Genomic DNA, 25,505 nt, shown 5'->3' on the forward strand with positions numbered 1-25,505 from the left:
AGACTTGATGACGAGTGAGATGACAAACAGAAAGGACACTGTGAACTTATATTTTATGTACAGTACCAGTCAAAAGGTTGGATACATCTACTCATTCCAGGGTTTTTCTCTTTACTATATTGTAGAACAGTATTTATTTTACTAGACAAGTCAGCTGAGAACAAATTCTTATTTACAATGACCGCTTAGGAACAGTGGGTTAACTACCTTGTTCAAGGGCAGAACGACAGATTTTTACCTTGTCAGCTCGGGGATTCGATCTAGCAACCTTTCGGTTACTGGCCCAATGCTCTAACCACTAGGCTACCTCCCACCTCTACACTCTAACCACTAGACTACCTGCCTCTAACCACTAGGCTACCTCCCACCTCTACACTCTAACCACTAGGCTACCTCCCACCTCTACACTCTAACCACTAGACTACCTCCCACCTCTACACTCTAACCACTAGGCTACCTGCCGCCTCTACACTCTAACCACTAGACTACCTGCCACCCCTACACTCTAACCAATAGGCTACCTGCCGCCCCTACACTCTAACCACTAGACTACCTCCCACCGCTACACTCTAACCACTAGGCTACCCTGCCGCCTCTACACTCTAACCACTAGAATATCTCCCACCCAGAATAATAGTGAAGACATCAAAACTATGAAATATCACATATGGAATCATGTAGTATGTGAAAAATTGTCAAACAAATCAAAATATATTTGAGATTTCAGATTCTTCAAAGTGGCCACTTTTTGTCTTGACGACAGCTTTGCACCACTCTTGACATTCTCTCAACCAGCTTCATGAGGTAGTCACCTGGAATGCATTTCAATTAACAGGTGTGCCTTGTTAAAAGTTCATTTGTGGAATTCCTTTCCTTCGTAATGCGTTTGAGCCAATCAGTTGTGTTGCGACAAGGTAGGGGTGGTGTACCGAAGATAGACCTATTTGGTAAAGCACCAAGTACATATTATGGAAAGAACAGCTCAAATAAGCAAAGAGAAACAACAGTCCATCATTACTTTAAGACATGAAGGTCAGTCAATGTGGACAATTTCAAGAACTGTTCAAGTTTATTCAAGTGTAGTCGCAAAAAACAATCAAGCGCTATGATTGAAACTGTCTCTCATGAGGACCGCCACAGGAAAGGAAGACCCAGAATTACCTCTACTGCAGAGGATCAGTTCATTAGAGTTAACTGTCTCTCATGAGGACCGCCACAGGAAAGGAAGACCCAGAATTACCTCTACTGCAAAGGATAAGTTCATTAGAGTTAACTGTCTCTCATGAGGACCGCCACAGGAAAGGAAGACCCAGAGTTACCTCTACTGCAGAGGATCAGTTCATTAGAGTTAACTGTCTCTCATGAGGACCGCCACAGGAAAGGAAGACCCAGAATTACCTCTACTGCAGAGGATCAGTTCATTAGAGTTAACTGTCTCTCATGAGGACCGCCACAGGAAAGGAAGACCCAGAGTTACCTCTACTGCAGAGGATCGAGAGCATCCTGACCGGTTGCATCACCGCCTGGTATGGCAACGGCTCAGCATCTGACCCGGAAGTCACTACAGAGGGTAGTGCGTATGACCCAGTACATCACTGGGGCCAAGCTTCCTGGCATCCAGGACCTCTATACCAGGCGGTGTCAGAGGAAGGCCCAAAAAATTGTCATAGACTCCAGCAACCCCCGTCATAGACTGTTCTCTCTGCTACCGCACAGCAAGTGGTACCGGAATGCCAAGTCTAGGTCCAAAGGGCTCTTTAACAGCGTCTACCCCCAAGCCATAAGTGTCATGTATGGTCGTATTAGGTTACCTTCTCTTCCTCTCCTCCCCCCAGCTGTTCCTCATCTTCTCTAACTACCTCGTTCACCCCACCTGTTCCCTTTTTCCCTCTGATTAGGTCTCTATTTCTCTCTCTGTTCCTGCTTCTGTCTTTGTCAGATTCTCGTTTGAGTTTCTCATGCCAGAACCAAACTATCGTCTCGTTTGCTTCACCCTTGTCCCGTCCTGTCGGAATCTGCCTGTTCATCTGATGCTACGTGTGATCAGGTACCTCTGTCCTCTACAACCCGCGCCTACCCAGAGAGACCAGCAGTCTGTCGCCGCTAACCCTGCTATTCTCCTCTGCTGCTAAGGAGGGGACTCTAACCCAGCTATTCTCCTCTGCTGCTAAGAAGGGGACTCTAACCCAGCTATTCTCCTCTGCTGCTAGAGAAGGGACTCTAACCCAGCTATTCTCCTCTGCTGCTGCTATTCTCCTCTGCTGCTAAGAAGGGACTCTAACCCAGCTATTCTCCTCTGCTGCTAAGAAGGGACTCTAACCCAGCTATTCTCCTCTGCTGCTAAGAAGGGGACTCTGCTAAGAAGGGGGCTCTAGCTATTCTCCTCTGCTGCTAAGAAGGGGACTCTAACCCAGCTGTTCTCCTCTGCTGCTAAGAAGGGGACTCTAACCCAGCTATTCTCCTCTGCTGCTAAGAAGGGGACTCTAACCCAGCTATTCTCCTCTGCTGCTAAGAAGGGACTCTAACCCTGCTATTCTCCTCTGCTGCTAAGAAGGGGACTCTAACCCAGCTATTCTCCTCTGCTGCTAAGAAGGGGACTCTAACCCTGCTATTCTCCTCTGCTGCTAAGAAGGGGACTCTAACCCAGCTATTCTCCTCTGCTACTAAGAAGGGGACTCTAACCCAGCTATTCTCCTCTGCTGCTAAGAAGGGGGCTCTAACCCAGCTATTCTCCTCTGCTGCTAAGAAGGGGACTCTAACCCAGCTATTCTCCTCTGCTGCTAAGAAGGGGACTCTAACCCAGCTGTTCTCCTCTGCTGCTAAGAAGGGGACTCTAACCCAGCTATTCTCCTCTGCTGCTAAGAAGGGGACTCTAACCCAGCTATTCTCCTCTGCTGCTAAGAAGGGGACTCTAACCCTGCTATTCTCCTCTGCTGCTAAGAAGGGGACTCTAACCCTGCTATTCTCCTCTGCTACTAAGAAGGGGACTCTAACCCTGCTATTCTCCTCTGCTGCTAAGAAGGGGACTCTAACCCTGCTATTCTCCTCTGCTACTAAGAAGGGGACTCTTCTGTAAATATCAGAAGGACTTTTTGTTTCATTTGTCGCCCTCTCTGCGGGTTGTCTATTTTGCCATTATCTACATCTGAAGAGGATCTATGTCTTCCCTGTGTTTTTACATTAAAGGACTCTGTTTTTGTTAAACCGCTTTCACTCAAGTGCACAACAATAAGACTCCTGAACAGCTAATCAAATGGCCACCCGGACTATTTACATTGACCCCCTTTGTTTTTACACTGCTGCTACTCACTGTTTATTATCTATGTATAGTCACTTCACCCCTACCTACTGTACAAATTACCTCAACTAACCTGTACCCCCGCACATTGTACTGGTACCCCCTGTATATAGCCTCCACATTGACTCTGTACTGGTACCCCCTGTATATAGCCTCCACATTGACTCTGTACCGGTACCCCCTGTATATAGCCTCCACATTGACTCTGTACCGTAACACCCTGTATATAGCCTCCACATTGACTCTGTACCGGTACCCCCTGTATATAGCCTCCACATTGACTCTGTACCAGTACCCCCTGTATATAGCCTCCACATTGACTCTGTACCGGTACCCCCTGTATATAGCCTCCACATTGACTCTGTACTGGTACCCCCTGTATATAGCCTCCACATTGACTCTGTACCGGTACTCCCTGTATATAGCCTCCACATTGACTCTACTGGTACCCCCTGTATATAGCCTCCACATTGACTCTACTGGTACCCCCTGTATATAGCCTCCACATTGACTCTGTACCGGTACCCCCTGTATATAGCCTCCACATTGACTCTGTACCAGTACCCCTGTATATAGCCTCCACATTGACTCTGTACCGGTACCCCCTGTATATAGCCTCCACATTGACTCTGTACCAGTACCCCCTGTATATAGCCTCCACATTGACTCTGTACCAGTACCCCCTGTATATAGCCTCCACATTGACTCTGTACCGGTACTCCCTGTATATAGCCTCCACATTGACTCTACTGGTACCCCCTGTATATAGCCTCCACATTGACTCTACTGGTACCCCCTGTATATAGCCTCCACATTGACTCTGTACCGGTACCCCCTGTATATAGCCTCCACATTGACTCTGTACCAGTACCCCCTGTATATAGCCTCCACATTGACTCTGTACCGGTACCCCCTGTATATAGCCTCCACATTGACTCTGTACCAGTACCCCTGTATATAGCCTCCACATTGACTCTGTACCAGTACCCCCTGTATATAGCCTCCACATTGACTCTGTACCGGTACCCCCTGTATATAGCCTCCACATTGACTCTGTACTGGTACCCCCTGTATATAGCCTCCACATTGACTCTGTACTGGTACCCCCTGTATATAGCCTCCACATTGACTCTACTGGTACCCCCTGTATATAGCCTCCACATTGACTCTGTACCGGTACCCCCTGTATACAGCCTCCACATTGACTCTGTACCGGTACCCCCTGTATATAGCCTCCACATTGACTCTGTACTGGTACCCCCTGTGTACAGCCTCCACATTGACTCTGTACTGGTACCCCCTGTATATAGCCTCCACATTGACTCTGTACTGTAACACCCTGTATACAGCCTCCACATTGACTCTGTACTGGTACCCCCTGTATATAGCCTCCACATTGACTCTGTACTGTAACACCCTGTATACAGCCTCCACATTGACTCTGTACCGGTACCCCCTGTATATAGCCTCCACATTGACTCTGTACCGGTACCCCCTGTATATAGCCTCCACATTGACTCTATACCGGTACCCCCTGTATATAGCCTCCACATTGACTCTGTACCGGTACCCCCTGTATATAGCCTCCACATTGACTCTGTACCGTAACACCCTGTATATAGCCTCCACATTGACTCTGTACCGTAACACCCTGTATATAGCCTCCACATTGACTCTGTACCGGTACCCCCTGTATATAGCCTCCACATTGACTCTGTACCGTAACACCCTGTATATAGCCTCAATGTCACAGGAAGGCCATAAAGATCATCAAGGACAACAACCACCCGAGCCACTGCCTGTTCACCCCGCCATCATCCAGAAGGCGAGGTCAGTACAGGTGCATCAAAGCTGGGGCCGAGAGACTGAAAAACAGTTTCTATCTCAAGGCCATCAGACTGTTAAACAGCCACCACTAACATTGAGTAGCTGCTGCCAACACACTGACTAAACTCCAGCCACTTTAATAATGGAAAATGTATGTAATAAATGTATCACTAGCCACATTAAACAATGCCACTTCATATAATGTTTACATACCCTACATTACTCATCTCATATGTATATACTGTACTCAATACCATCTACTGTATTTTGCCTATGCCGCTCTGTACCATCACTCATTCATATATCTTTATGTACATATTCTTCATCCCTTTACACTTGTGTGTATAATAAGGTAGTAGTTGTGGAATTGTTAGGTTAGATTACTCGTTGGTTATTACTGCATTGTCGGAACTAGAAGCACAAGCATTTCGCTACACACATACACATCTGCTAACCATGTGTATGTGACAAATAAATTTGATTTGATTTGTGATTGATTCAATTTTTTAAAAGTTTTTTACTTTAGTTTATTTGGTAAATATTTTCTTAACTCTATTTCTTGAACTGCATTGTTGGTTAAAGGCTTGTAAATAAGCATTTCAGGGTAAGGTCTACTACACCTGTTGTTTTCGGCGCATGTGACAAATACAATTTGATTTGATTTGTTCATTAGAGTTTACCAGCCTCAGAAATTGCAGCCCAAATAAATGCATCACAGAGTTCAAGTAACAGACATATCTCAACATCAACTGTTCAGAGGAGACTGCGTGAATCAGGCCTTCATGGTCGAATTGCTGCAAAGAAACCACTACTAAAGGACACCAGTAAGAAGAAGAGACTTGCTTGGGCCAAGAAACACGAGCAATGGACATTAGACCGGAGGAAATCTGTCCTTTGGTCTGATGAGTCCAAATTTGAGATTTTTGATTCCAACCGCTGTGTCTTTGTGAGATGCAGTGTAGTTGAACAGATGATCTCAGAATGTGTGGTTCCCATCGTGAAGCATGGAGGAGGAGGTGTGATGGTGTAGGGGTGCTTTGCTGGTGACACTGTCTGTGATTTATTTAGAATTCAAGGCACACTTAACCAGCATGGCTACCACAGCATTCTGCAGTGATACGCCATCCCATCTTGTTTGCGCTTAGTGGGACTATCATTTGTTTTTCAACAGGACAATGACCCAACACACCTCCAGGCTGTGTAAGGGCTATTTGACCAAAAAGGAGAGTGATGGAGTGCTGCATCAGATGACCTGGCCTCCACAATCACCCGACCTCAACCCAATTGAGATGTTTTGGGATGAGTTGGACCGCAGAGTGAAGGAAAAGCAGCCAACAAGTGCTCATGCATATGTGAGAACTCCTTCAAGACTGTTGGAAAAGCATTCCAGGTGAAGCTGGTTGAGAGAATGCCAAGAATGTGCAAAGCTGTCATCAGGGCAAAGGGTGGCTACTTTGAAGAATCTAAAATCTAAAATATATTTGGATTTGTTTAACACTTTGTTTGGTTACTACGTGATTCCATATGTGTTATTTAATAGTTTTGATGTCTTCAGTATTATTCTACAATGTAGAAAATAGTTTTTTTTTTAAATAAAGAAAATCCCTTGAATGAGTAGGTCTGTCCAAACTTTTGACTGGTACTGTATGTCCATAGACATGGGCTACACTCCAAATGCCACCCTACTCCCTTTTCACCAGAGCCCCATAGGCCCTAGTCAAAAGTAGTTCACTATGTAGGGAATAGGGTTCTATAGGGCTCTGGTCTAAAGTAGTGCACTATGTAGGGAATAAGGTCACATAGGGCTCTGGTCTAAAGTAGTGCACTATGTAGGGAATATGGTTCTATAGGGCCCTGGTCTAAAGTAGTTCACTATGTAGGGAATAGGGTTCTATAGGGCTCTGGTCTAAAGTAGTGCACTATGTAGGGAATAGGGTTCTATAGGGCTCTGGTCTAAAGTAGTGCACTATGTAGGGACTAGGGTTCTAAAGGGCTCTGGTCTAAAGTAGTTCACTATGTAGGGAATAGGGTTCTATAGGGCCCTGGTCTAAAGTAGTGCACTATGTAGGGAATAGGGTTCTATAGGGCTCTGGTCTAAAGTAGTTCACTATGTAGGGAATAGGGTTCTATAGGGCTCTGGTATAAAGTAGTGCACTATGTAGGGAATAGGGTTCTATAGGGCTCTGGTATAAAGTAGTGCACTATGTAGGGAATAAGGTCACATAGGGCTCTGGTATAAAGTAGTGCACTATGTAGGGAATAAGGTCACATAGGGCTCTGGTATAAAGTAGTGCACTATGTAGGGAATAAGGTCACATAGGGCTCTGGTATAAAGTAGTGCACTATGTAGGGAATAAGGTCACATAGGGCTCTGGTATAAAGTAGTGCACTATGTAGGGAATAAGGTCACATAGGGCTCTGGTCTAAAGTAGTGCACTATGTAGGGAATAGGGTTCTATAGGGCTCTGGTCTAAAGTAGTGCACTATGTAGGGAATAAGGTCACATAGGGCTCTGGTATAAAGTAGTGCACTATGTAGGGAATAAGGTCACATAGGGCTCTGGTATAAAGTAGTGCACTATGTAGGGAATAAGGTCACATAGGGCTCTGGTATAAAGTAGTGCACTATGTAGGGAATAAGGTCACATAGGGCTCTGGTATAAAGTAGTGCACTATGTAGGGAATAAGGTCACATAGGGCTCTGGTCTAAAGTAGTGCACTATGTAGGGAATAGGATTCTATAGGGCTCTGGTCTAAAGTAGTGCACTATGTAGGGAATAAGGTCACATAGGGCTCTGGTATAAAGTAGTGCACTATGTAGGGAATAAGGTCACATAGGGCTCTGGTATAAAGTAGTGCACTATGTAGGGAATAAGGTCACATAGGGCTCTGGTATAAAGTAGTGCACTATGTAGGGAATAAGGTCACATAGGGCTCTGGTATAAAGTAGTGCACTATGTAGGGAATAAGGTCACATAGGGCTCTGGTATAAAGTAGTGCACTATGTAGGGAATAAGGTCACATAGGGCTCTGGTATAAAGTAGTGCACTATGTAGGGAATAAGGTCACATAGGGCTCTGGTATAAAGTAGTGCACTATGTAGGGAATAAGGTCACATAGGGCTCTGGTATAAAGTAGTGCACTATGTAGGGAATAAGGTCACATAGGGCTCTGGTATAAAGTAGTGCACTATGTAGGGAATAAGGTCACATAGGGCTCTGGTATAAAGTAGTGCACTATGTAGGGAATAAGGTCACATTGGGCTCTGGTCTAAAGTAGTGCACTATGTAGGGAATAGGGTTCTATAGGGCTCTGGTCTAAAGTAGTGCACTATGTAGGGAATAAGGTCACATAGGGCTCTGGTATAAAGTAGTGCACTATGTAGGGAATAAGGTCACATAGGGCTCTGGTATAAAGTAGTGCACTATGTAGGGAATAAGGTCACATAGGGCTCTGGTATAAAGTAGTGCACTATGTAGGGAATAGGGTAATATTCTTGACACAGACCTGTTCCTTGTTTACTCACGTCAAAGTACTGTCCCTCCAGGAAGGGGTTGATGCTGACCTCTCTCTCCTCCATCTCCCAGCTCCCACCAATAAAACTGTTTCTCACCAGCTCTCTCTCCTGCACACGAGGGTTTAGGTGGAACGCTATGTCCCCTGAGCTGCCCACTTTGAAGTTAATCGAGAACCTGCAATACAAAGAACCCCAACCACAGAGTTATTCATGCTGAACCTGCAACACACAGAACCCCAACCACAGTTATTCATGCTGAACCTGCAACACACAGAACCCCAACCACAGTTATTCATGCTGAACCTGCAACACACAGAACCCCAACCACAGTTATTCATGTTGACCCTGCAACACACAGAACCCCAACCACAGTTATTCATGTTGACCCTGCAACACACAGAACCCCAACCACAGTTATTCATGTTGACCCTGCAACACACAGAACCCCAACCATAGTTATTCATGTTGACCCTGCAACACACAGAACCCCAACCACAGTTATTCATGTTGACCCTGCAACACACAGAACCCCAACCACAGTTATTCATGTTGACCCTGCAACACACAGAACCCCAACCACAGTTATTCATGTTGACCCTGCAACACACAGAACCCCAACCACAGTTATTCATGTTGACCCTGCAACACACAGAACCCCAACCACAGTTATTCATGTTGACCCTGCAACACACAGAACCCCAACCACAGTTATTCATGTTGACCCTGCAACACACAGAACCCCAACCACAGTTATTCATGTTGACCCTGCAACACACACAGAACCCCAACCACAGTTATTCATGTTGACCCTGCAACACACAGAACCCCAACCACAGTTATTCATGTTGACCCTGCAACACACAGAACCCCAACCACAGTTATTCATGTTGACCCTGCAACACACAGAACCCCAACCACAGTTATTCATGTTGACCCTGCAACACACAGAACCCCAACCACAGTTATTCATGTTGACCCTAGCTTTCACCTGGATTCACCTGGTCAGTCTATGTCATGGAAAGCACAGATGTTGTCAATGCTTTCTATTTTGTATACTCAGTGTATTTTAGTGTTTAATTGTCCATAAAAATTTTTAAATGTTAGAATTTTTCTTCCACTTTGACATTACAGTGTATTTTGTGTAGATCGTTGACTAAAAAAACGGAACATTTTGAAATGCTATCCTTGTGGGGACTAAAGAATGAATTCCCATCCCAAATCCGATTTCCCCTAACCCCTAAATCTAACCTTAACCCTAACCCAACCTTAACATAACCCTAAACTCCTAACCCTAATATTAATTCTAACCCTAAAATAGCATTTTTCCTCGTGGGGACTGGCAAAATGTACCCACTTGTCCGATTTTTCCTTGATTTAATTCACTTGTGAGGCCTTCTGGTAAAACACACACACACACACACACACACGCACACACACACACACTACACTACACTACACTACAGACAGACACACACACACACACACACACACACACACACGCACACACACACACACTACACTACACTACACTACACTACAGACACACACACACACACACACACACACACACACACACACACACACACACACACACACACACACACACACACACACACACACACACACACACACACACACACACAGTATGTTAAATGGTGACCACCAACCTCTTAGCTCTGTAGGGTTAGAGGTTAGAGTATAGGGGTATAGGGGTTAGGGTACTACAGACCTGTTAGCTCCTAGAGGCACCATGCCTCAGATAGGGGTTATGGGATAGGGGATAGGGTATAGGGGTTAGGGGATAGGGGATAGGGGTTAGGGGATAGGGGTTAGGGGATAGGGGTTAGGGGATAGGGGATAGGGGTTAGGGTATAGGGGATAGGGGTTAGGGTATAGGGGATAGGGTATAGGGGTTAGGGTATAGGGGATAGGGGTTAGGGTATAGGGGTTAGGGGATAGGGTATAGGGGTTAGGGTATAGGGGTTAGGGTACTACAGACCTGTTAGCTCCTAGAGGCACCATGCCTCTGATGACGATGGTCTTCTTCGTAGACATCCCTCCTGGAATCACGATGGTATACGGGACAGGCTGATACACATAGGACAGGAGTCAGTTCACTGACAGCATGTAGTGTATACTGTATGTATGTATACTTAGGAAAAAACACATCTATCCTGACTCACAGAGATGTTACTTACAGGTTTGAATATTGGCTGTCCATCCATGACCGGTAGGTTTCCCTGTGAACAGAGTGGAGTGTCAGAGAACGGAACAGGGGGCCATCAGTAGCCTCTTTTGAAGTCAGACCTACACCCATGTCCCCTGGGGATCCACCCTGATCACCTGGGGATCCACCCTGATCACCTGGGGATCCACCCTGGTCACCTGGGGATCCACCCTGGTCACCTGGGTGCTGGTCACCTGGGGATCCACCCTGGTCACCTGAGGATCCACCCTGATCACCTGAGGATCCACCCTGATCACCTGAGGATCCACCCTGATCACCTGGGGATCCACCCTGGTCACCTGGGGATCCACCCTGATCACCTGGGGATCCACCCTGGTCACCTGGGGATCCACCCTGATCACCTGGGGATCCAGCCTGGTCCCCTGGGGATCCACCCTGGTCACCTGGGGATCCACCCTGGTCACCTGGGGATCCACCCTGGTCACCTGAGGATCCACCCTGATAAGACAAAACGTCTAACATCGCTGTCTAAATGTACGCATCCCCCTGCCTGATAAGACAAAACGTCTAACATCGCTGTCTAAATGCACAGATCCCCCTGCCTGATAAGACAAAACGTCTAACATCGATGTCTAAATGTACGCATCCCCCTGCCTGATAAGACAAAACGTCTAACATCGCTGTCTAAATGTACGGTCCCCCTGCCTGATAAGACAAAACGTCTAACATCGCTGTCTAAATGTACGCATCCCCCTGCCTGATAAGACAAAACGTCTAACATCGCTGTCTAAATGCATAGATCCCCCTGCCTGATAAGACAAAACGTCTAACATCGCTGTCTAAATGTACGGACCCCCCTGCCTGATAAGACAAAACGTCTAACATCGCTGTCTAAATGTACGCATCCCCCTGCCTGATAAGACAAAACGTCTAACATCGCTGTCTAAATGCACAGATCCCCCTGCCTGATAAGACAAAACGTCTAACATCGCTGTCTAAATGTACGGACCCCCCTGCTTGATAAGACAAAACGTCTAACATCGCTGTCTAAATGTACGGACCCCCTGCCTGATAAGACAAAACGTCTAACATCGCTGTCTAAATGTACGGACCCCCCTGCCTGATAAGACAAAACGTCTAACATCGCTGTCTAAATGCACAGATCCCCCTGCCTGATAAGACAAAACGTCTAACATCGCTGTCTAAATGCACAGATCCCCCTGCCTGATAAGACAAAACGTCTAACATCGCTGTCTAAATGTACGGACCCCCCTGCCTGATAAGACAAAACGTCTAACATCGCTGTCTAAATGCACAGATCCCCCTGCCTGATAAGACAAAACGTCTAACATCGCTGTCTAAATGCACAGATCCCCCTGCCTGATAAGACAAAACGTCTAACATCGCTGTCTAAATGCACAGATCCCCCTGCCTGATAGGCAATACAAATGATTTACCTTTATTTAACTAGGCAAGTCAGTTAAGAACAAATTCTTAATGTCAATGGAGGCCTAGGAACAGTGGGTTAACTGCCTTGTTCAGGGGCAGAAGGACAGATTTGTACCTTGTCAGCTCAGGGGAATCGATCTTGTAACCTTTACGGTTACTAGTCCAATGCTCTAACCACTAGGCTACCCTGCCGCCTCTACACTCTAACCACTAGACTACCAGCCGCCTCTACACTCTAACCACTAGGCTACCTACCGCCTCTACACTCTAACCACTAGTCTACCTGCCGCCTCTACACTCTAACCACTAGGCTACCTACCGCCACCACACTCTAACCACTAGTCTACCTGCCGCCTCTACACTCTAACCACTAGGCTACCCTGCCTCCTCTACACTCTAACCACTAGGCTATCTGCCTCCTCTACATTCTAACCACTAGGCTACCTGCCTCCTCTACACTCTAACCACTAGGCTACCTGCCTCCTCTACATTCTAACCACTTGGCTACCCTGCCTCCTCTACATTCTAACCACTAGGCTACCTACAGCCTCTACACTCTAACCACTAGGCTACCTGCCGTACCTACACTCTAACCACTAGGCTACCCTGTCGCCTCTACACTCTAACCACTAGACTACCTGCCGCCTCTACACTCTAACCACTAGGCTACCTGCCGTACCTACACTCTAACCACTAGGCTACCCTGTCGCCTCTACACTCTAACCACTAGGCTACCTACCGCCTCTACACTCTAACCACTAGTCTACCTGCCGCCTCTACACTCTAACCACTAGGCTACCTACCGCCTCCACACTCTAACCACTAGTCTACCTGCCTCCTCTACATTCTAACCACTAGGCTACCCTGCCTCCTCTACATTCTAACCACTAGGCTACCTACAGCCTCTACACTCTAACCACTAGGCTACCCTGCCGCCTCTACACTCTAACCACTAGGCTACATGCCTCCTCTACATTCTAACCACTAGGCTACCTGCCGTACCTACACTCTAACCACTAGGCTACCTGCTGCCTCTACACTCTAACCACTAGGCTACCTGCCTCCTCTACATTCTAACCACTAGGCTACCTGCCGTACCTACACTCTAACCACTAGGCTACCTGCCGCCTCTACATTCTAACCACTAGGCTACCTGCCTCCTCTACACTCTAACCACTAGGCTACCCTGCCGCCTCTACACTCTAACCACTAGGCTACCCTGCCTCCTCTACACTCTAACCACTAGACTACCTGCCACCTCTACACTCTAACCACTAGGCTACCTGCCTCCTCTACATTCTAACCACTAGACTACCTGCCACCTCTACACTCTAACCACTAGGCTACCTGCCACCTCTACACTCTAACCACTAGGCACCGCCCAAATCCATGTAATGGTATTTGTTGAAACAGACACACCAACTTACCCCAATTTGATCACCTGCAGGATTTCCTCCCTGTTGACGGTAGGAAACATACCAAATGTCATCCCGAGTTTATGACACACTAAGAAACGCATTCATGAGCATATATATTATGTACAGTTACCCCACAATTAATTAATTCCACTTGTTATTCATTTCCTCCTGTTTTGGTTGACACTGTCACTCAAAGATTGACCCTAGATTTGTGGGTAACAGAAATCAACTTCTTCTCTGAGGTGTGTTTACATACTGCTCCCTCTCCCTAGGCCCCAGCCCCTACACCCTACACCCTTCCCCTGCCCCTACACCCTTCCCCTGCCCCCTGCCCCTACACCCTACACCCTTCCCCTGCCCCCTAGCCCCTGCCCCTACACCCTACACCCTTCCCCTGCCCCCTACACCCTGCCCCTACACCCTACACCCTTCCCCTGCCCCCTACCCCCCCACACCCTTCCCTGCCCCCTACACCCTGCCCCTACACCCTACACCCTTCCCCTGCCCCCTACCCCCTGCCCCTGCCCCTACACCCTTCCCCTGCCCCTAAACCCTTCCCCTGCCCCCTACCCCCTACCCCCTTTCCCAACCCCCTACCCCCTGCCCCTACACCCTGCCCCCTACCCCCTACCCCCTGCTCCTAAACCCTGCCCCCTACCCCCTGCCCCCTACCCCCTACCCCTGCCCCCTACCCCCTGCCCCCCCCCCCTACCCTGCCCCTACCCCCTGCCCCCTACCCCTGCCCCCTACCCCCTACCCCCTACCCCTGCCCCTACCCCCCTACCCCTGCCCCTACCCCCTACCCTGCCCCTACCACCCTACCCTGCCCCTACCCCCCTACCCCTGCCCCTACCCCCTACCCCTGCCCCCTACCCCCTACCCCTGCCCCCTACCCCCTGCCCCTACCCCCTACCCCTGCCCCTACCCCCTGCTCCAGTCTCACCCCGATGACGTTGACGGTCTGGATGGAAGCGTCGCCACCGATCTGCAGAGCGTTGACTCTCTCGACTGGAATACGGTGGTTGAACGTATGAAGGTCTTGTCCGTTCACTGTCACCTACGACAAAAAAACACATGAACTACGGTATAACCCTAACCCATACACAACTATAGACTAACCCTAACCCATACACAACTATAGACTAACCCTAACCCATACACAACTATAGTCTAACCCTAACCCATACACAACTATAGTCTGACCCTAACCCATACACAACTATAGACAAACCCTAACCCATACACAACTATAGACTAACCCTAACCCATACACAACTATAGACTAACCCTAACCCATACACAACTATAGACTAACCCTAACCCATACACAACTATAGACTAACCCTAACCCATACACAACTATAGACTAACCCTAACCCATACACAACTATAGACTAACCCTAACCCATACACAACTATAGACTAACCCTAACCCATACACAACTATAGTCTGACCCTAACCCATACACAACTATAGACTAACCCTAACCCATACACAACTATAGACTAACCCTAACCCATACACAACTATAGACTAACCCTAACCCATACACAACTATAGTCTGACCCTAACCCATACACAACTATAGTCTAACCCTAACCCATACACAACTATAGTCTGACCCTAACCCATACACAACTATAGACTAACCCTAACCCATACACAACTATAGACTAACCCTAACCCATACACAACTATAGTCTAACCCTAACCCATACACAACTATAGACTAACCCTAACCCATACACAACTATAGACTAACCCTAACCCATACACAACTATAGACTAACCCTAACCCATACACAACTATAGACTAACCCTAACCCATACACAACTATAGTCTAACCCTAACCCATACACAACTATAGACTAACCCTAACCCATACACAACTATAGACTAACCCTAACCCATACACAACTATAGACTAACCCTAACCCATACACAACTATAGACTAACCCTAACCCATACACAACTATAGACTAACCCTAACCCATACACAACTATAGACTAACCCTAACCCATACACAACTATAGACTAACCCTAACCCATACACAACTATAGTCTGACCCTAACCCATACACAACTATAGACTAACCCTAACCCATACACAACTATAGACTAACCCCCAACCCATACACAACTATAGACTAACCCTAACCCATACACAACTATAGACTAACCCTAACCCATACACAACTATAGACTAACCCTAACCCATACACAACTATAGACAAACCCTAACCCATACACAACTATATACTAACCCTAACCCATACACAACTATAGTCTGACCCTAACCCATACACAACTATAGACTAACCCTAACCCATACACAACTATAGTCTGACCCTAACCCATACACAACTATAGTCTGACCCTAACCCATACACAACTATAGTCTGACCCTAACCCATACACAACTATAGTCTAACCCTAACCCATACACAACTATAGTCTAACCCTAACCCATACACAACTATAGTCTGACCCTAACCCATACACAACTATAGTCTGACCCTAACCCATACACAACTATAGTCTAACCCTAACCCATACACAACTATAGTCTGACCCTAACCCATACACAACTATAGTCTGACCCTAACCCATACACAACTATAGTCTGACCCTAACCCATACACAACTATAGTCTGACACTAACCCATACACAACTATAGTCTGACCCTAACCCATACACAACTATAGTCTAACCCTAACCCATACACAACTATAGTCTAACCCTAACCCATACACAACTATAGTCTGACCCTAACCCATACACAACTATAGTCTGACCCTAACCCATACACAACTATAGTCTGACCCTAACCCATACACAACTAGAGTCTGACCCTAACCCATACACAACTATAGTCTGACCCTAACCCATACACAACTATAGTCTGACCCTAACCCATACACAACTATAGTCTAACCCATACACAACTATAGTCTAACCCTAACCCATACACAACTATAGTCGGACCCTAACCCATACACAACTATAGTCGGACCCTAACCCATACACAACTATAGTCTAACCCTAATCCATACACAACTACGGTCTAATCGTAATCATACACAACTATAGTCTAACCCTAATCCATACACAACTACGGTCTAATCCTAATCCATACACAACTACGGTCTAATCCTAATCCATACACAACTATAGTCTAACCCTAATCCATACACAACTATAGTCTAACCCTAATCCATACACAACTATAGTCTGACCCTAACCCATACACAACTATAGTCTGACCCTAACCCATACACAACTAGAGTCTGACCCTAACCCATACACAACTATAGTCTGACCCTAACCCATACACAACTATAGTCTGACCCTAACCCATACACAACTATAGTCTAACCCATACACAACTATAGTCTAACCCTAACCCATACACAACTATAGTCGGACCCTAACCCATACACAACTATAGTCGGACCCTAACCCATACACAACTATAGTCTAACCCTAATCCATACACAACTACGGTCTAATCGTAATCATACACAACTATAGTCTAACCCTAATCCATACACAACTACGGTCTAATCCTAATCCATACACAACTACGGTCTAATCCTAATCCATACACAACTATAGTCTAACCCTAATCCATACACAACTATAGTCTAACCCTAATCCATACACAACTATAGTCTAGAATTATAGAGCAGAGATTCTCAAACTTTTTGGGGCCAGAGACCCCTTTTGTGATGGCAAATTCATCAGAGACCCCCACAAAATAGCGTACAAGGAGTTTTACTATGACTTTGGCAGTGCACGGCCGAACGAACCAAGTCTTGGGAAAGAAACATTATAAAGGCCAGCCTTTTGGCATCGGAGAGAAACTTTTACATGGGGCAGAGAGAAGTTATTGAGTTGAAAAATGTATATATATATATATATATATATATACAGTATTTATATCTATACAGTATCTATAAAGTGTATATATATATAGTATCTCTATATCTGACCTGGTAACCCTCCTGGTTAATGATGATAACCATCTCGAAGGTATCTCCCTTGCTAAAAGGCATGTTGTGGATCTCCTCCTCTGAACCCCATTCCCCTTCCTGGCAGCTGTTGAACACCACCTTGTCCCATCCGTCGAAACGAGGGCTGAAGTGAAAGCCGATATCACTGCCCTCAGATTCTCCACACTGCAAGTTCATGTTGAACCTAGAGGGGGTGTTAGAGAGGACATAGAATGAACAAAGCGGACAACAAATAACACCGGTAGGGGTCTGGAGTTGTTTCTCACCATTTGAGCTGACCGGACAGAACTCCAGAGCCTAGTTATGTCAGGGATAAACGGCGGCGCTCTTTTCGAGGCAGAGCCCGAGTACATTTTTCCAAGGTAGTATACAGACTGGAAGCATTTATCCAGCTTGTACATGTTAATTGAAATGCATTCCAGGTGACTACCTCATGAAGCTGGTTGAGAGAATGTCAAGAGTGTGCGAAGCTGTCATCAAGGCAAAGGGTGGCTACTTTGAAGAATTTCAAAAATAAAATATATTTTGATTTGTTTAACAATTTTTTGGTTACTACATGATTCCATATGTGTTATTTTATAGTGTTGATGTCTTCACTATTATTTTACATTGTAGAAAATAGTAAAAAAATAAGAAAAACCCTTGAATGAGTAGGTGTTCTAAGACTTTTGACAGGTAGTGTATATATCCATTAAAACATTATGCTGATTCATGATTTCGACAGGCTGAGAAAAGCTGCCGGCCAGTCTGTCTCATCCAGACTCCTGACACGTTCATTACTATAGGATAGCTGGAGATCAAGTTTCAATATACATTTTTTGGGGGGCAAATGTCAGAGAGACAGACACCAAGATTCTTTCAAATCTCCGCTGTTGAAAACTAACTGTTAGTCTACAAGAAATGTGAGTTAATGTCTAGATGTCTTTTACAGTGGAGATCAAGTTTATAAATTGCCTGGCTGGGCTGATGAGACGGTGAATTGCCCAGTCAGATGGAACAGAGGAAATATTAATTTCAACGTCATAGATTCAGCCGGTGGTAACTTGTCGAATAGACACCGGCCTGAATGCGGTTTTAACCAATCAGCATTCAGGATTAGACCCACCCGTTGTATAAAAATGTCATAACACATGTGCTCTCATTATTGCTTTAATTAGTGCCCATTCTAGAATGCTCTTCTAGCCAATCAGAAACTAGTATTCAACATTGCTGTGTTTATAAAGTATTTTCCTGGTTACCTGGTCAGAAAAGGGATAAATACCACACCAAGCCACTGAGGCTCTTACTATTCAGGTAATAACTTTTCTAACATAGCTGATATGACTGACTGTGGTCTGACATTTTCTGTGTTGACTAAATTATTATTAGAGAGCACTTCATTTAGTATAACAGGCTTCAATATTGGTGCACAATTTCTACTGAACATATCATAGCACAATGTACTCTTCTCTCGGGAACGACCCCATTATATACCACACCAAGCCCACGGGATCTTATTGTTCAGGTCACATTGTGCTCTTAGAGCAAAGAATAACTGTGTTCTAACATAACTGATGTGAAATACACAGCTTAATCTTCTGTACTGAACTCAACACTGTCACACCCTGATCTGTTTCACCTGTCTTTGTGCTTGTCTCCACCCCCTCCCCCCTCCAGGTGTCTCCCATCTTCCCCAGTATCCCCAGTGTATTTAAACCTGTGTTCTCTGTTTGTCTGTTGCCAATTCGTTTTTGTCCGTCAAGCCGAAAAGAGTCCCCCTCCCCCTTGCTCAATGTCTTTTTCTATAGTTCCTTTGTTCTAGTTTTCACGGGTTTGACCTCTGCCTGCCCTGACCCTGAGACTGCCTGCCCTGACCCTGAGACTGCCTGCCGTTCTGTACCTATTGACTCTGATCTGGATTACTGACCTCTGCCTGCCCAGACCCTGAGACTGCCTGCCCTGACCCTGAGACTGCCTGCCCTGACCCTGAGACTGCCTGCCCTGACCCTGAGACTGCCTGCCCTGACCCTGAGACTGCCTGCCCAGACCCTGAGACTGCCTGCCCTGACCCTGAGACTGCCTGCCCTGACCCTGAGACTGCCTGCCCTGACCCTGAGACTGCCTGCCCTGACCCTGAGACTGCCTGCCCAGACCCTGAGACCGCCTGCCCTGACCCTGAGACTGCCTGCCCTGACCCTGAGACTGCCTGCCCTGACTCTGAGACTGCCTGCCCTGACCCTGAGACTGTCTGCCCTGACCCTGAGACTGCCTGCCCTGACCCTGAGACTGCCTGCCCTGACCCTGAGACTGCCTGCCCTGACCCTGAGACTGCCTTCCCTGACCCTGAGACTGCCTGCCCTGACCCGGAGACTGCCTGCCGTTCTGTACCTATTGACTCTGATCTGGATTATTGACCTCTTGACCTTTTGCCTGCCCCCCTGTTCTAGTAATAAACTTTGCTACTTTGACACCATCTGCATCTGGGTCTTCCACCTAAAAAGTGATAAAGACATCGACCATTGATGCAATTCTAGGTCATTTCTTTTGTAATCGAATGCTACTTTACATAAAACAATAAGGAACATAAGCACAGTCTGAGAATGTGTAGCACCTATTAGCACCTATTAGTATTAGCACCTACAGTCTGAGAATGTGTAGCACCTATTAGCACCTATTAGTATTAGCACCTACAGTCTGAGAATGTGTAGCACCTATTAGCACCTATTAGTATTAGCACCTACAGTCTGATAACGTGTAGCACCTATTAGCACCTATTAGCACCTACAGTCTGATAACGTGTAGCACCTATTAGCACCTACAGTCTGATAACGTGTAGCACCTATTAGCACCTATTAGCACCTATTAGCACCTACAGTCTGATAACGTGTAGCACCTATTAGCACCTACAGTCTGATAACGTGTAGCACCTATTAGCACCTACAGTCTGATAACGTGTAGCACCTATTAGCACCTATTAGCACCTATTAGCACCTACAGTCTGATAACGTGTAGCACCTATTAGTACCTATTAGCACCTACAGTCTGATAATGTGTAGCACCTATTAGCACCTATTAGCACCTATTAGCACCTACAGTCTGATAACGTGTAGCACCTATTAGCACCTATTAGCACCTACAGTCTGATAACATGTAGCACCTATTAGCACCTACAGTCTGATAACGTGTAGCACCTATTAGCACCTATTAGCACCTACAGTCTGATAACGTGTAGCACCTATTAGCACCTATTAGCACCTACAGTCTGATAACGTGTAGCACCTATTAGCACCTATTAGCACCTACAGTCTGATAACGTGTAGCACCTATTAGCACCTACAGTCTGATAACGTGTAGCACCTATTAGCACCTATTAGCACCTATTAGCACCTACAGTCTGATAACGTGTAGCACCTATTAGCACCTATTAGCACCTACAGTCTGATAACGTGTAGCACCTATTAGCACCTACAGTCTGATAACGTGTAGCACCTATTAGCACCTATTAGCACCTACAGTCTGATAACGTGTAGCACCTATTAGCACCTATTAGCACCTACAGTCTGATAACGTGTAGCATACCTCCAATCCTCAGAGGCTGTGTGTTTCTCACCTGGTGATCTCGTGAGGGATGACTCCCTGGATGTAAACAGACATCCCTGATCTCAGCCCGCCGTAGATCGGCCCCACATAGGGGATACTCTGCACACAACACACAGTAATAATCGTTAAACAACTATACACAAGTAGAGATGCAAGGCACTCTGGGAAATAATAACTGTTTAACAACTATACACAATTATAGATGCAAGGCACTCTGGGAAATAATAACCATTTAACAACTATACACAATTATAGATGCAAGGCACTCTGGGAAATAATAACCATTTAACAACTATACACAATTATAGATGCAAGGCAGTCTGGGAAATAATAACCATTTAACAACTATACACAATTATAGATGCAAGGCACTCTGGGAAATAATAACCATTTAACAACTATACACAATTATAGATGCAAGGCACTCTGGGAAATAATAACCATTTAACAACTATACACAATTATAGATGCAAGGCACTCTGGGAAATAATAACCATTTAACAACTATACACAAGTAGAGATGCAAGGCACTCTGGGAAATAATAACCGTTTAACAACTATACACAAGTAGAGATGCAAGGCAGTCTGGGAACTTTTCCTGTTAGATGTAATGTCAAAATGTAGATTTCTGCCTAAATAGACTCCCTAAAAGTAATTATTTATCATGAGCGGGCCATAAACAACACATAGTAATGCTTCTACTGCCAAAAATATGAAAATCTCACCTTCCTGATAAAATATTATCATAAATTCAATAGCTGAAGTGTAGTGACTTTTGGTGACAAGCTCAATTACAAATATGATTTCTGCACTCTGGATTTGTTCCAACATGTTTTTGACCACAGTTACTGCGGTTTTCCTTGTTATTATGATGATAACACTACATAACCTGTTCTGCCGGTTCATGCCTTCAAAGATGTTCCAATGCCAAAAACATGACAAGATCATTCACACATTCATCAGTGAGGATTACGCCTACTTCCTATCAAAACAGATTTGTCACATTTCTAGTTTATCCATAACTTATTTTCTGCTTGTAGCAGGTGGCGTTTACAGGAGTGCTTTTCATGAGAAAATGATTCTACAGCGAGGGTGTAATGCAAGTCAAGACGTACTTGGATGAATGTCAACAAGATGCATAACCAACATTGTTATGTACATTATTGGGCTAGCCCCCACCCTTCTTAACACCGTACAGAGCTCGAGCTTGGCTTCCTGAACTCATTAAGAAGTCGCCTCTCATCTCATATAGATCTCCATCTATGGCAAACAGAAAGTGTTTATTTTATTATTTTTTTAATCTATGAAATATTTTACATTTCCTTTTATAAACTATAAATCGATCGCTGAATATGCTAGAGCAACGAAACAACTCTCTCCTGCGGCAATCAAGGATCAAAGATGGTGGATTTTATTAAATGAAGAAAGTCGACTTATCATGCTTTTCCGCATGGCTTATGGTTCCGCCATAATATCTGGCATGCTCATGCCAGAGTGGGAACAGCTGGCTCTGGTCTACTTATTGTCTCCTCCCCACTCGCCCCGCAACGACCAGAAAACATTTGCCACTGAGATGTCTCGCTCTGGGGCACCGATGGGTGCAGAGATACTGGATATCATGATGAGCTGCTTAGGTTTCTGCCATAACAATTGTGGATTCGTTGTCCACAGAGCGGAACGGCGGGCTGTCAAGCTTCTCGCCTGTTCCTCTCTTTGGATTGGTGGATACATCTCACTCTTTTAAGACGTTTTTTATTTTTTTTATATATATATATTTGATGAGCGATGTTGATGTCAACGGCCTGTATTCAATGAAGAGTGAGATTCTATGCCTCATGACCATGCATCGACTTCTCGAATTTCAACAGTGACAATTCTAATATATATATATATATTTTTTCTTCTGAAAGTTGCCAGGATGTCACTAGCATCACACTTATCTCAGTACTAACAACCTAAACATTACCAGACTTCTATTAGATCAAATAAGCCTCACATATCAAAATAGCAATTCATTTTTTTTACATTTGATCATTTTAATTTTATTTTATCTTTGACTAAATTCGACACTCTCTCATTGTTTCTACTATACAATAAAAACATTTAAAAAATATTTTGTTTAATAATTTGATAATGATCTGATTATAACGTGGATTTGTGACGGAGTAAAACTCTCTCGTTTCGCCTCTTCCTCCCTAATCACAGGGTCGTCGATGACGTAGCGTTCAGCAAGGAGCTGATGGAGAGCGGGAAGAGCAAATTAAATGTTAGGTGGGACATCCCGGCTTTAGGTAGAGTCAGATTTCACAGTCATAGTCACATAGGCGAAAGCGATATATGCAAGACAACTGCAAACTATGGAGAAAAAAATACAAAAAAAACTCTTGACTGTGAAAAATATTTTTGAACGTTCATCCAACTCGCAATTACAAATCGGAAAACTCAAGCATTTTTCTAGAGCTCCGACTTTCTGACCTGAAGATCTTTGACGTCATGATTTGACCTCGTTTATCTCTTAAGTTCCCAGTTGTCTTGAATGCCCCCATACTCCCGAGTTCATGAGAACTAGGGCTATCTCTGAATGCAATCCATTTCGATGTACGGGGTCCACAGATTGATATATAAGCTAAAATGTTGGTTGGAACCGGTACCGGAACCGCTACTCCCCACTTAAGGGAGTTTATATCCCAAGACGGTACATAGAGTAAAAGAGTAAAAGTGAAGTAAATGAAGAACGGTAGATTCAGACAATATCTATGATATCTGTATACACTAGACAAGGAGACGTGCTACTCACAGGGTTGTAGACGGGCTGATAGCCAGGTGGCGCAACGAACATGATGGCTGTCGCTCAGAGATCCACAGACAGACGGACGGAGAGACGGAGGAGAGGAGAGTCAGAGAGAGCAGGAAACGGTCGCTGCTGGACGGCTGGTCTTATAGGGACAGAGAACCATGGGAGGGGAGGGGCTGGTTAAACAGGTTAGACAGAGATAGAGACAGAGCTGGGTTAGGGGGAATGGGCTGGACCCATATTTTCATACGTTCTTTCCTGGAGCTACCAAACGTGTAATGTGATGAACTTGAAAAGCTATGAGAAGCCAACTGCCATTTACTCCTGAGGTGCTGACCTGTTGCATTCTCGACAACCACTGTGATTATTATTATTTGACCATGCTGGTCATCTATGAACATTTGAACATCTTGGACATGTTCTGTTATAATCTCCACCAGGCACAGCCAGAAGAGGACTGGCCACCCCTCATAGCCTGGTTCCTCTCTAGGTTTCCTCCTAGGTTCTGGCCTTTCTAGGGAGTTTTTCCTAGCCACCGTGCTTCTACACCTGCATTGCTTGCTGTTTGGGGTTTTAGGCTGGGTTTCTGTACAGCACTTTGTGACATCAGCTGATGTAAGAAATGCTTTATAAATACATTGGATTGATTGATTGAACCTTACCTGGTCTAGGTGGTGTTCTTGCCTGGAGCTATCTACCTTGTAATGCAATGTACTTACCTGGTCTAGGTGGTGTTCTTGCCTGGAGCACGGAAATTAAATTAAAATTAAATTAAAATGTCATGTCGCTTTAGAACTGTACTGAAAAACAATATTTCATAACTTTACATTTCAGTCAAGGAAAATTACAACAAAAAATAAATTAAAAAAAAACACAAGATTATATAATGTATTACTTCAACAGGATTTCATGTATTGCAAAGAGGAAATAGCATCGGAGCTCCTAGGATTTCCCTTTCCTTTATTGTATGCAAATAGCAGCATTTGTAATGCAAATAGTAGCATCGGTTTTACTCCATACAATCTACCAGAGTTTACTGTATCAAATCAAATCAAATCAAACTTTATTAGTCACATGTGCAGAATACAACAGGTGAAAACCTTACCGTGAAAATGCCTACTTACAAACCCTTAACCAACAATGCAGTTCGATAAATAGAGTTAAGAAAATATTTAACAAATAAACTCAAGTTTTATTACCATTGTGACAACCTGGACTGGGATAAGGGGATACCAACCTGGACTGGGGCAGGGGATACCAACCTGGACTGGGGCAGGGGATACCAACCTGGACTGGGGCAGGGGATACCAACCTGGACTGGGGCAGGGGATACCAACCTGGACTGGGGCAGGGGATACCAACCTGGACTGGGGCAGGGGATACCAACCTGGACTGGGATAAGGGGACACCAACCTGGA

General features: G+C 45.2%; 1 protein-coding gene across 1 annotated transcript in view; it reads right to left on the reverse strand.

Moving 5' to 3' along the window:
- Positions 1 to 24,224, reverse strand: part of LOC115126229 (galectin-4-like) — a 25,126-nt gene extending 902 nt beyond the window's left edge. Inside the window, exons 1-8 of the mRNA XM_065000608.1 lie at positions 24,091 to 24,224; positions 21,304 to 21,392; positions 17,694 to 17,898; positions 14,640 to 14,753; positions 13,706 to 13,735; positions 10,840 to 10,881; positions 10,641 to 10,729; positions 8,651 to 8,816 (exon numbers count right to left, since the gene is read on the reverse strand). Coding sequence (XP_064856680.1) covers positions 8,651 to 8,816; positions 10,641 to 10,729; positions 10,840 to 10,881; positions 13,706 to 13,735; positions 14,640 to 14,753; positions 17,694 to 17,898; positions 21,304 to 21,392; positions 24,091 to 24,132 — 777 coding nt within the window. The 5' untranslated portion in view covers positions 24,133 to 24,224. The remainder of the gene's footprint in view (positions 1 to 8,650; positions 8,817 to 10,640; positions 10,730 to 10,839; positions 10,882 to 13,705; positions 13,736 to 14,639; positions 14,754 to 17,693; positions 17,899 to 21,303; positions 21,393 to 24,090) is intronic.
- Between the last annotated feature and the right edge of the window lie 1,281 nt (positions 24,225 to 25,505).

Source organism: Oncorhynchus nerka, linkage group LG14 (assembly GCF_034236695.1).
Source record: "Oncorhynchus nerka isolate Pitt River linkage group LG14, Oner_Uvic_2.0, whole genome shotgun sequence".
Classification (NCBI taxonomy): domain Eukaryota; kingdom Metazoa; phylum Chordata; class Actinopteri; order Salmoniformes; family Salmonidae; genus Oncorhynchus; species Oncorhynchus nerka.